The sequence below is a fragment of the Vigna umbellata genome, chromosome 4 (assembly GCF_029865625.1).
Source record: "Vigna umbellata cultivar VRB3 chromosome 4, Vumbellata_1.0, whole genome shotgun sequence".
NCBI lineage: Eukaryota > Viridiplantae > Streptophyta > Magnoliopsida > Fabales > Fabaceae > Vigna > Vigna umbellata.
The window spans coordinates 7,606,929-7,619,162 of NC_142168.1; the positions used below are offsets into that span (position 1 = coordinate 7,606,929).

The following is a 12,234-nucleotide window of genomic DNA, read 5'->3' on the forward strand; positions in this document are numbered from 1 at the left end:
GACACATCGTTATTTAAGGACAATGGGGGAAAAATATAATTAACGAGAAAGAAAATTTAATGAGATATTAATTAACATGAATAAAGAGGCAAAAAGTTAAATATTTTTATCTCAGTTATTTCTGTACATTCTGTAGCCTATTTTGTCGTTTCTCTGTGTCATTTTCATTCGTTTTTGCCCCTTACCTATTTAGTTATCTGTTTTAAATAAACAAAATAAAAATTAGGAAATATTGTTTAAGTATTTACAGAAGTATTAATTTAAACATGAATGTTTAAATTTGAAATTAAGAAATTGAGAAAAAGACACCCTGAAGGTCCATAAATGATCCAACTATTTGTGGCATTATTGTATTACATATCCTGTCGGCAAAACTTACAAAGAAATCCTCATAAAGTGCGTGTGGACTTTCACACCCTCCTCCATCAAATCCAGACCCTTTGACATTTTCAAAAGTCAACTCCATGAAACACAAAAAATAAAAAATATAAATAAATAAAATATATTAAAAGTAAATAGATAAGCATAGAGATGCCAAAATGACATCCACACACTCTCTCTCCCTTCAAAATAAAGCAACTTTTCCTGTTTTTCTATTTTCTTTATTACTTTTTTTTAATAACAATTTTATTCAACTCTGATACCACTATCGTAATAAACAACAAAACCTCAATAACCTGGGCCGATGTTTTTTAATCGGAACACAGTTCAAAATCAACCTTCAGAACCAATTTTTGTATTTAATTTTTAACAGTAAAATTTATTGTATATGAGAAATCATTAAACTGTAATAATTATAAAATTATGGAGCACTGTCATAGTTTTAAGAAAGTTAATTATCTGCTAATTATCCTAATTTTGATTAACAGAAGTGGAACTAGTGAAGGCATTTTCTGTCTGTCTGTCTCTCTCTCTCACTAGACTTTGTGCAAAACTCGCTCTTTTCTCTTTCTATAAATACAAGTCCATCCCCACTCATTGCACCTTATCATTTCTCTCTCTGGTGAAAAGTCAGCGCCTTCTTTTGTCTTTTCTCTCTCTCAACAAAGGGCATACACTGCAGAGTTTGTCTCCATGGCCGAAGATTGGGATCTACATGCGGTGGTCAGAGGTTGCTCCACCGTCACATCATCCTCCGTGTCGTCTTCTTCTTCCTCCTCCTCTGGTTTTGCCTCTTGTTACTTCCACCCTGAAGGAGTTTCCTCCTCCTCCTCTTCTTCTGGCTTTTCCATCTTCAGAGGTGAACAAGGAAGCCAGGTTCTGTCGCTTTCTGCGTACCCCTTTGAGGCAAGGAGCCCCATTGAGGAGCTGCATGAGCTTTGCAGGCCTTTCTTCTGCAAATCTCAGCCTCTCTCGTTGCAAGCCTCTTCCCCCTTGTCCTCACTCTCTTCCTATTCTTCTGCGCCTCCCAAAACGGTTTCATCTCAAGAGAAGCAACAACAACAGCGAAACAAGCAGCCGCTCTCTGTCACCACCCCACGATCTAAAAGAAGGTACAAAACTTCGTGCCTGCTTTGTTTTGATACCCCAAAGAGGAAAAAAAAACGATCTTGAACTGTGCTATGTCGTAAAACTCATGTCTTTGGTTGAAAATTCTGCGTGTCTTAAGGGTTTAGATTGCGGCTGTGGTTGTAGTTCTGTTAACATGTGGATAATTATAGATAAACGTGACTGATGAGACTGCGATTGTGTTTGCAGACAGTGTTTTGAAATCTTGGTATGTGAGTGTGATTGTTTGTGAGATGTGCTTATGACTGTTCTTGGTCTTTTACAGGAAGAACCAGCTTAAGAAAGTTTGTCAAGTGCCTTTTGAAAATCTCTCCTCGGACATATGGGCATGGAGGAAATATGGCCAGAAACCCATAAAGGGGTCTCCTTATCCAAGGTTTGCTTTGAAGATCTTTTTCACTTGCAATTTTCCAAAAATGTGTTGAAAGTTCATGATTTGGTTCTTTTCTAATTTGGTCACCGTCGATTTAAAGGTTTATAACCCATATGTGCATGGGTTATAAAGGTTTTTGAGATCTCAATAGTGAATTTTGTAATTAATTATCACATGAAAATCCTGCTTTATGCTTTAAGTAATCAAATCCTAGCTTCTAAAGATGGGTACTTTAGGGTCTAATTGAGGTTGCTTTGTTTTTGTAGGGGGTACTACAGATGTAGCAGCTCAAAGGGGTGTTTGGCAAGGAAACAGGTTGAGAGGAACAGATCAGACCCAACCATGTTCATAGTGACTTACACTGCCGAGCACAACCATCCTGCTCCTACTCACAGAAACTCCCTTGCTGGCTCCACACGCCAGAAGCCACTGGCCCCTCAAACTGCCACCACCGAACAAGACTCTGACAAGATCAAGAGCCTCACAAAACCCTCCTCCCCTGCCACCTCAGGGGCAGAGGAAGAGGTTCCAGCACAAGTGGAAAAGTCTGAGAGCAGAGAAGAGAAAGAGGATGTGATGGATGATGAGGAAGAAGATGATTTTGTTTTGTCTGACATGGTGCTAACAGATGATTTCTTTGAGAGCTTGGATGAGCTGAGTCAGCTCACTGCCCCTTCTGTTGTCACAGGAGACTGCTTCAGTGACCCCTTTTCAGCTATGGCAATCCCTTCTTGGGTGGCCAGTGGTGCTGCTACTGCCGGTGGATGCATATGATTCTTTTGGTGACAATTGTTTCATGCTTTTCATTGATGACAATAGGGACCTTTTTTTATCTTTGTTTTTTGTTCTTAGAGGAAATGGAACGTTTTGGAGGAATCTTTACTAACAATGGTTCGTGAAGGGGAGGAAAAATTTTCCCGAGTAGAGAGTAGTAAGGTAGATCAAGCATTTGTATCTATCTCTTTTAATCTTACCATCATCAGAGATTCATAGTTTTATGCATTACCTATGTTAATGTAAAAACAGTTCTAGTTTTTGTTGTTGTATGGGTATGGTCCTTGAGTTGTGATTGAGTTCAATGTATTTGAATTTTGACATTGGTTGTGGTATAAATTGGAAAAGCACTTTTGGGTTGACTTATAGTTTTTCTTGAAGGTAATGATTATAATTGTGTGAGTGTGACAAAGGGGTTCATGGTTGTTGCTTGTTGGGTATATATTCCAGTAGTACTGTGGAAGAGCACCAATTGTAGTGAAGCTTTTTTTGGGACACGAGGGGTTAAGGTAATTGAGGAATTAGATTCCATGAAGCATATGCGTTTTTTATTTATATGTTATCTGCCTCCTCTCTGTTTTATTCACATAGAAGCAAAGTATTTCACGTCAGCTACATGCCTTCTCCAAATGAGAGACACGTTTGCTTGAAGTTAACATGTTAGGCTCACCATTTCTATGGTATCTGCCTTTTGTTTGGCTCCCAATAACATTGCATCTCATCCCTAGTGGAAGCTGTCCATTTACCAAACTTGCATAACCTTTAAAAAGGAAATAAATATGATAATTAGGTTTTATCATCTTCTCAATATCTATGGAAGTATATAATTATATATACACTTAACTATATGTTCAAAATTTTACGGTGAAATCGTTAACTATTTGTTAACGTGTATTATTTTAGATAGTGAGATGGAGAGTTATTCCATCACATTTTATGTTGTCTTTTTCTATTTGTCGTTCTTCTTGCAATGTCTTTCTCTTTTTTACTTTTTCAAAGTCCGAATCGAGTAGGTGGACACCCGACGCTCAAGTTAGTTAATTATATCGATCAGTTAAGTTTTAAATGTCCAATAAATACAATCACTTATCTCTTTACCTTATCTTTGTGTTTATATATTTTGGAGTGAGTTTTTGGTTAAGGCTTACCCAATTGCGACCCAATAGCCATAAGTATACTTTATTTTGTTAATCATATTGAGTTTATGCTGATGACTTTAATATGTACGTTACCGAACGATCATCTCTAGAGATGACGATTGATCAATGAATGTGATCTCCAAGGTCACTAGGAAATATTCATTCTTATGAGAGTTGACCGATCAGTCATGCAAGAGATACGTTGACCGGACGATGTATACTGTACATGTATATTCATATATTTATAATAAATATGTGAAATTATTGTATATTTTTTCTATTTTATTATATTTTATGTTTATTTTTCTTAAACTTAAAAGTATATTAAGAGAATTGATACGTGAGAAATCAATGAAAAATGTTTTTAATTTGCTATCTCTTAAGTGTCTAACACGTTATTTAAAGGTCAAAAACGTGTTTTATACCATGACATCTAAAGTGATAGAAAGTTTTGCTAATTTATAGATTCATATTAGTAAAGATAAACCCGCGTTATTTATATTTTAGAGGATTTTGGATTTTCCGTTGTTTGCCCTAGAAAAATATTTATTTCATACAATTGGAAGGAAAGGGAAAGGACAAGTCGAATTTGGTGATGTATATATATGCAATTAAAGGTAGAATTTTTGTAGGAGCCGTGTGGGGGTGAAAATGTGAATAAGGTGATTGTTGGAGCATTTTGCAAATTGTTAACCACGTATTTGGATAGTGGTATAATAGCCAAAACTATCTCATGAACAACGATCCTTATCCTTCTACTAATGTAGATGGAAAAAAAATTTAGATAGCATAAATTCGTTTCTTACATGAAACACAACAACTTGGTTCTCTGTCTCTTTTAGAAATCAATATGGAAGTTCTACTCAATCCAACACCCCATTTGAAAAGTTTGGTGGGAATTTCTTTCAAACTTTTTAAAACACTGAAATTCAACTGTGTCGGTAATGGGGCAAAGAATTTACCAAAAAAACATCATCATAATCATGTCTTTTACTTGCCGGAAATTTATGATTTTTGTACAACACCTAAACAATATAACTGATAAACTAACACATGGTTCTTTAAAAGCCAAACTTGATGGAAGAACCTTCAGCTGAAATAACCAAACTTTACATGTTGCAATTAAAAAAAGAAAGAAAGAAATACACCATTTTTTGTAGAAAAGAAACTAAATCACTTAAATTCCTTTAATACTCAATTAGGGGCATCCTATGGTTAAGGAAGGATCTTGTATTGTAGTGGGAAAATCGAACTTTAGCAGACAAAACTGTTTGAGCAATTCACCATCCACAAGCATGGGTGGTAAAGAATGAAGGCCTCAAAAGTTGACCTTTACTGAAGCGCATTTAGGATCACATCAAGATAAGCTTTTATATGAACACAACACATAACAAAATTATACACTCAACCTAAAACCTTGTCTGAAACATGCATTATGTCTGAGTTGGATACATGTGTCCAGGTTCAATATGCCATATAATATTACTGTATTCTATTTATTATCATCATTGCATAATTAAGACATGTTTTCTCTCTCTTTCTCTCAAGGGACCTATCAAATCGCTTCCCTAATGACACTTCAAAAGGACTTAAGAGTATCAGAGATGCAGAGTTCCTCCAGTTTAACAAGTCATTTCAAGTTGTTTTGAATATACAACTAACTTGAATAGTATGAGGAAAACTATTGATAGCAGATTCTATCCGATTTTCTTAGGCCATTAGTAAATTTGATTTGTACTATTTCAAGAGTTTATGAGTTGTTGATGAGGCAAAGTTGGTAAGATGGTTTTATACTTTTACTGATAGAAACATTTGTTAAGCCAGATTTAGAGCACAACACAGATTATTCACTTAGCAGATAAAAATCATGGTTTTGTTACTGAAAGATGAAAAAGAAAAGCAAGCAATTTAATCCCTTTTTAAGATTTATTTATGGCATCCTCATTTTCTTCCTTTTTGCATCTCAACTAATCAAATAGAACAATTAAAACCACTGCATTCTGAAATACCAGTGTTTATTTTGTCTGTCATTTTGGGTCTACTCTTGTCTCCTAACACTCTGTCATGTTTCAGTTCCAGTAAGTACAAAGCAGTAACAAAAATATTTCCCTCACAATTAGAAACATAGCATCAAAATCAAGGTTTTAACTCACATTTTAAACTTCAGATGCCACAATGGTCAAACGCAACCAAATTTTATCCCTTCTACCTAACGGCTAGAATACGACAATTTATAGTTTTAATTTATTATCATTATAATCAAGAATACATTATGGCCTTTGTTGAGTTAAAAAGATATTTTCATAAATTTTTCAGAATTTAACTCTTTTTTGTTTTTTTTTTGTTTTTATAAAAGGGTATTGTCCTCTTTTTAATTCAATTTTTCTTTATAATTCTTACCAAAATTTGGTGTTTAGACTTTTTCACAAATGATCATATCCAAGTGAAAGAATTAAAGTGAGTATAAGAATTTTATAATTTATGTAAGTATATTGAAGGCAGTATGAGAATGTGTATGGATCTTATGAATTTTGTTATAAAATAAAAAGTAAATTCCTTTTGCCATTTTTATGATAATTTAGTCTGATCTTATATTGTGTTATATTCTGTTTATATATGACATAAAAAAAATATATTATAGAATCAAATTGTGGATATTTGACCATATATTTTATTAATACACGGTAAACTATACTAGTAAAAAAATAGCGTATAACATATTTTGGACCTTTCACATCGAAATCAAGGTCAACGTCATATCAGGAAACGTTAAAATTCGACGTTAATAAATTTTTTTGTATTTTTTAATTAATTGTGATCTTTTTTACAATTTTACGATACCTGAAAAGTAGAAAAACAACAAATTTCAGTTTTTGATATTTTATAAGACATGAACTATGAACGTGTAGTGTAGTATCAACAACAAACAAACAACAATAACCAACAACACACAAGTTCAATCAAACAACAACAACAATGAATAAATTCAACCAAACAATAACAACAAACAAGTTCAACAAAAAAACAACAAACAAGTTCAACAATTAAGTTCTTCAAAACGAAAACGAAAACTAACCTTCAAAAGGTGGCTTCGTCGGAATAAAGTGTTTTCACCAGTGAGAGAGAAAGCAGAATGCGCCTATGAAAGACAAAAACACGAAAATAATCGGTCAAAACAAACGAAAATCATACATAAAGTCGTTAATTAACATGCATTTGTATCAAATGAAAGAAATATTATATGTGATAGTCGTCAAACTTCGTTCAAGAACAGTTTGAGAAGAGAAGAGGGTCTCGTGCGTTAATATAAAATGAATGAATTTTCAATCTCGCACTCAAATCTTTATTGAATTCACTAACATGTTTTATATCCTTTTACGTCAAATTACAACTCTAAACGACGTTTAATAATTGCATTATTTACAAAACTGGCACCGGTCATTTTTAACATTGACTATTCAGTAGTTAGACGTTAAACGCACGACGTTATACGCCGTTTTTGCATTAGTGTTAACTTCAGATGATAATATTATTTAACTAATCTAAATTAATAAATGAGTCTTTTTAATCACATTCTTTAATATGTTTGTTGAACTGAATATGTATAATTATATTTTTGTCTTTAGGATGATGAAAAATAAATAAATTGCTTTTAATTTGTATTTTTAAGCCACGTGAATTTATTAAATATACAAAAAAAAAGTATACAGCATTTGAGATTTTTTTATGAAAAAATAATAACATAATAGTAAAAAAAACAAAATATATTATGAAGAACAATAAGCATGACAATAATAGTCACATAAAAGATACTAAAAGAAAAAAATCTACAAACATAGATTAGTTAATCAAGTTTCACTGATATAAAATATGAGTATATAAGATAATTAAATAAAAAAAAGCACGAACAATTATCTAGAACTAGCCAATATATGAAATCAATAATGCTATTAAATTTGAAGAGAAAAATAATAACAACCTAAAATAGAGCAAAAGTGTCATGATTTTTTTCTATTTTGAATTGACGATCCCAACTTTCAAACTAAAGCACTATATGGTCATGAAATTTCTGTCAAAATTTCAGTTTAATCAAATAATGAATAAAGTAAGAATCATTTCTTTAGCGAAAAAACTAAGTGAATGTATCAACAATTTTTTTCTCTTTTTTTCTCTCCCAAAGACTGAAAATAACTCATCTTTTTAACTTAGAAGACACTTTTCACTTAAGATAAGTGAGACAAAATGAATTTGATTAAGTTGGACTTTTTAAATCCATAATTCAAAACCTAACCCACTATCTATTTTTTTTTTCTTACAACTATGTGAGGTAACTACCAATTTAACGATATATAAAAGTTTCAAATTTTACCTTGAAATCAATACTACTTATTTGCTTAAAACCTTTATAATCAATGATATGAGTGAATTATTTGTTTTGGTAACCAATTTATACGAGTATGTGAAGAATCCCATGTAAAGATTTTTTGTGCTATAAGTATGTCTAAGATGTCTCTTGTTGTTGTGTAAAGTACATGTAATAATACTATTAAGGTGAATGCTTCCATTTGATAAAAAAAAATACAATGTGAAAGAGATACACCCTTAAAAAATGGTTGAAAATTTAAGTATTAATCTAAATTTCACATTAAATTAAATTTGGTTGAGATTTTATTATAACTCTTCAAAAGACATATCAATTTTTTAAGATAAAAAAATATAATATATTTAAAGAAATTACAATATATTAAATAAATAATTATTACTCATCAAATAATAAATCATATATGAAAAAAAAACCTGAAGTCACTTATATGATCACCAAAAAGGCACAATAGTTTTTAAAAAACACTTTTCATAATAAGTGTATATAAAATTATTATACTTATAAATTCAATAATTAAATGACTAATATAATATTAATATATTGACCAAAATATGGATCAATCGATAGAAAATAGTTTTAGTTTGATAAATATCTTGTACTTTATTTTTACAGTGTTTAGTATGAATGTTGAAAATTGTCTTTGATATAATTTATTCCACTCTAAGCTTTTTAATACTGTATCTCTAGAAAATAACTAGACTATTTGGGTAATATTTATTATAATTTATTTTATTTAAGGTCAAATTCACCGTTGATTGAAAATTAATTAATACTTTTAGAGAAAACAATTTGGTTCCTTTAATTTGAAATCTTTTTATTTAAATCTTCAATTTTTTTTAATGTAATGAATTTCTACTTCACTAGTGCAATCAGGAGAAACGATAGTGGTTATTTTCGTTCATAAGCAGTGATTTTCGAACCGAGACATATCCAAGAAGGGAACAACTTTTTGTCTCAGTTCTGAACCGAGACATAAAAGTGTAGAATTTTGCCTCGGTTCAAAGTTAACCAAAGCAGTATGTGTTTTTTTTTTGTTTTTTTTCCGCAGGACTTTATGCCTCGATTTCCTCTGAACCGAAGTAGTATGTCCAACTCTACGGCCTCGGTTCGGACTTGAACCGAGGCAATAAGGGTCTTTTTTATTTTCTTTTTGCTTCTTTCGCAAGCTTTTATGCCTCAGTTGGAGCCTGAACCGATGCCATATGTGGGTTTTCTGCCTCGGTTAAGGTCACAACCGAGGCATATTCTCCTGTTTTTTTTAAGACAGGTATGTTTCTGCAACAGTCCCAACTGCAAAAACAAACCTGCATATAATTTTACAGTCAGAACAGTCCAGAACAATCCAGAACAATCCAGAAGCATATGTTTTGAATAAAAATTATATTAAAACATAAATACATTCAATGTAATCATAAATCAACTTCTTAAAGCATAAATCAATCCAATGTAATCATAAATCAATCAAATTTACAAAGTTAAACTAATAATAATCTACAAAAGCATAAAAGACTTAGAAGCATAAACTTAGAACTTACTATATCTAATATCTACTACATACTATTATATAATTGAATTACATATTTAGCCAGTGCTTTCCTCACGAGTTTAAGTGACTTCTCTGGAATTGGAGCAGTAATATTGAATCTCTACATAAAACACAATGATTTCAATTAGTGTATATGAAATCTAAAGTATAGAGAAAATAAAATTCAAACCAAAATATTACCATTTGCCATCCACTGGTGTAATGTGCACAAATAGTGGTCATCATCCAAAACATGACGTAGTAACCACATTCATATGACCTCATTTGTCTATTACATTACAATATATCATCATAATTATAAAATGTTAAGGGAGGGAACTTGTGCAATGAACAAAACCAGACAGCAGTGTTCTCCGGTATGGAGATCACAAGTAGCTGCCAATGACGCCTGAAATTGGTAATAACTTAATTGTCATATACCAAAATTAATAAATGAAACTTTAAATTCAACAAACTTCACTTACCCAAGTATATAAGGGAGAAAACATATCATCAACAAACATTTGATGATACATTTGGCTAATTATATAAGGGAGACAAGGGAGAAATTATTCACCTAATTTTAGTATTCTTAATACATTTGGCTAAACCCTCTATCTCCCCTTCCATGGATTATCATCAACAAACACTACCATTGCTATTATAATCAATTTAAAAATGAAAAACAAAATAAAATGGTGGCAGCAAAGACAACTTACAATGGGTAGGAGGAGAACCGTGGTTGCCTCAACAGAGGCGCGACGACAAAGGTGGAGGCGCTGCGAGCGAGGCGAAGGCGGAGGCGCAGGCACGACGATGAAGTTGTTGGCGACAACGAGGAGGTAGAGGCGCGAGGTGGCAACAATGGCCCGCAAGGTGGCGGCAATGGCCCACGAGGAAAACGTAGCGGCAATGGCAATGGCTCGCAAGGAAGACGAAGCAGTAATGGCCTCAAGAAGATGAAAACGATTCTTGCACAAGGAAGAAGAAGGAGAACACAAGAAAGAAGAAGAAGAATGTCGGAAGAAGCAGAAGAACGCGAGTCTGCGAAGGAGAGAATGCACAATGTAGATTAAACTGAAGATAAATAAGTGATACTACCTCGGTTCATCCAATAATCGTGGCAATACACACCTTATTGCCTCGGTTATCAGTCCAACCGATGCCCAAGGTTCTCAAAGAAAAATAAAATAAAAAAGCAAATGGCACTTTTGATATTATTTTCAACTTATATGCTTCGGTTGGCGCTATAACCGAAGCCTAAGAAGCTTTTGACAACGGCTCCAAAGGACCCGAGGCAATAGCGGTTAATTAAAATCTCCAATGTTCAAAAAAGAAGAAAAGTCAGGGGTATAGCAGTGGTTGCAGAGAGATTTGGCAGACTTTTATGCCTTAGTTCCCCCTCTGCCAGGCTTTTATGCCTCGGTTGCTTTTATAACCGAGGTAACATATCCTTTCTGCTTCGGTTGCCATGGAACCAAGGCATAAAATTTCGCTATTATTACAAAAATATCACCGTGCTTTTATATGCTTCAGTTTCGATAGAACCGAAGCCTATATGTCACGTTAAAAAACAAATTTTGTACTAGTGCTTGTTCAATCAAAATTGTTCACTTCTTAGATAAGCTTTTTATTTTCCTGGAAAAAAAAATATAAATTAACATCCTAAGTTTTGGACCAAGCACGATTCAATCTTTAAACTTTAAAGAGATGTATTTAAACCCATATGTACAAAATAGTTTCTTGACTAATTTTCCATTAAGAATTTATAGTGTAAATATCTATTTCTTTTATAATAAAAGCACTTTTTCCGTCTCCAAAATAAATTTCCAAATAAACTTTTTGCTATGAATTTGTTATAACCTACCAAAACAAATTTATCTTTCAAATACTACTAAATAGTAAAAAAGGATTTTCAGTTAATCTAAATTTAAAAGCAAATGTAAAAACTAGCAACACTATCAAATTTGCCACCGAACTTTAAAAATAGTTGTAAATATTAAAAATAGACAAATATTTATTTATTCTATATAAATAAAATATATATTTATAAAGCATATCTTTTGTTTTTAATAATTATAAATATAAAGTATTTATTAATTTTGTTGATGACTAAATTTTATTAAAAATTGAATAAATGATTTTTGGTAAATTATGTCTTAGTTATATTTTTCCCTTTCATAATAATGTAATTAAAACATTTTACTTTGAATTTTTTAGTTGATTTTTACTTAAACTAATATAATGTTTAGTTGCTTAACTTTTTATTGACAATTCTTAAAAATTAGATTAATTCATAGGTCATTACTTAAAAATATCTGAATAAACGAGAAATCGTTATTTAAATATTTAAGGATAATTTTATATTTAATTGGATAATTAATTTAATGAAAATTTAATTTTATGTTAAGCCTCAGATACAAGATTAACTACTAATAGATGGCTTAGATGAACTTTGTTTCTCTGCAATCAAATCCAAGCCGTCCATATAAATCAGTCAAAGTTAGAAAACCGTTAAAATTTTATCCAC

At 31.9% G+C, this 12,234-nt stretch overlaps 1 protein-coding gene across 1 annotated transcript; it reads left to right on the plus strand.

Moving 5' to 3' along the window:
• The first annotated feature begins 983 nt into the window (after positions 1-983).
• Positions 984-3,018, plus strand: WRKY22 (WRKY family transcription factor). The gene is made up of 3 exons (XM_047308525.2): positions 984-1,493; positions 1,775-1,885; positions 2,149-3,018. Exons 1-3 carry the CDS (start codon positions 1,075-1,077, stop codon positions 2,654-2,656), a joined length of 1,038 nt encoding a protein of 345 aa, XP_047164481.1. The 5' UTR covers positions 984-1,074; the 3' UTR covers positions 2,657-3,018.
• The last annotated feature ends 9,216 nt before the right edge of the window (positions 3,019-12,234 follow it).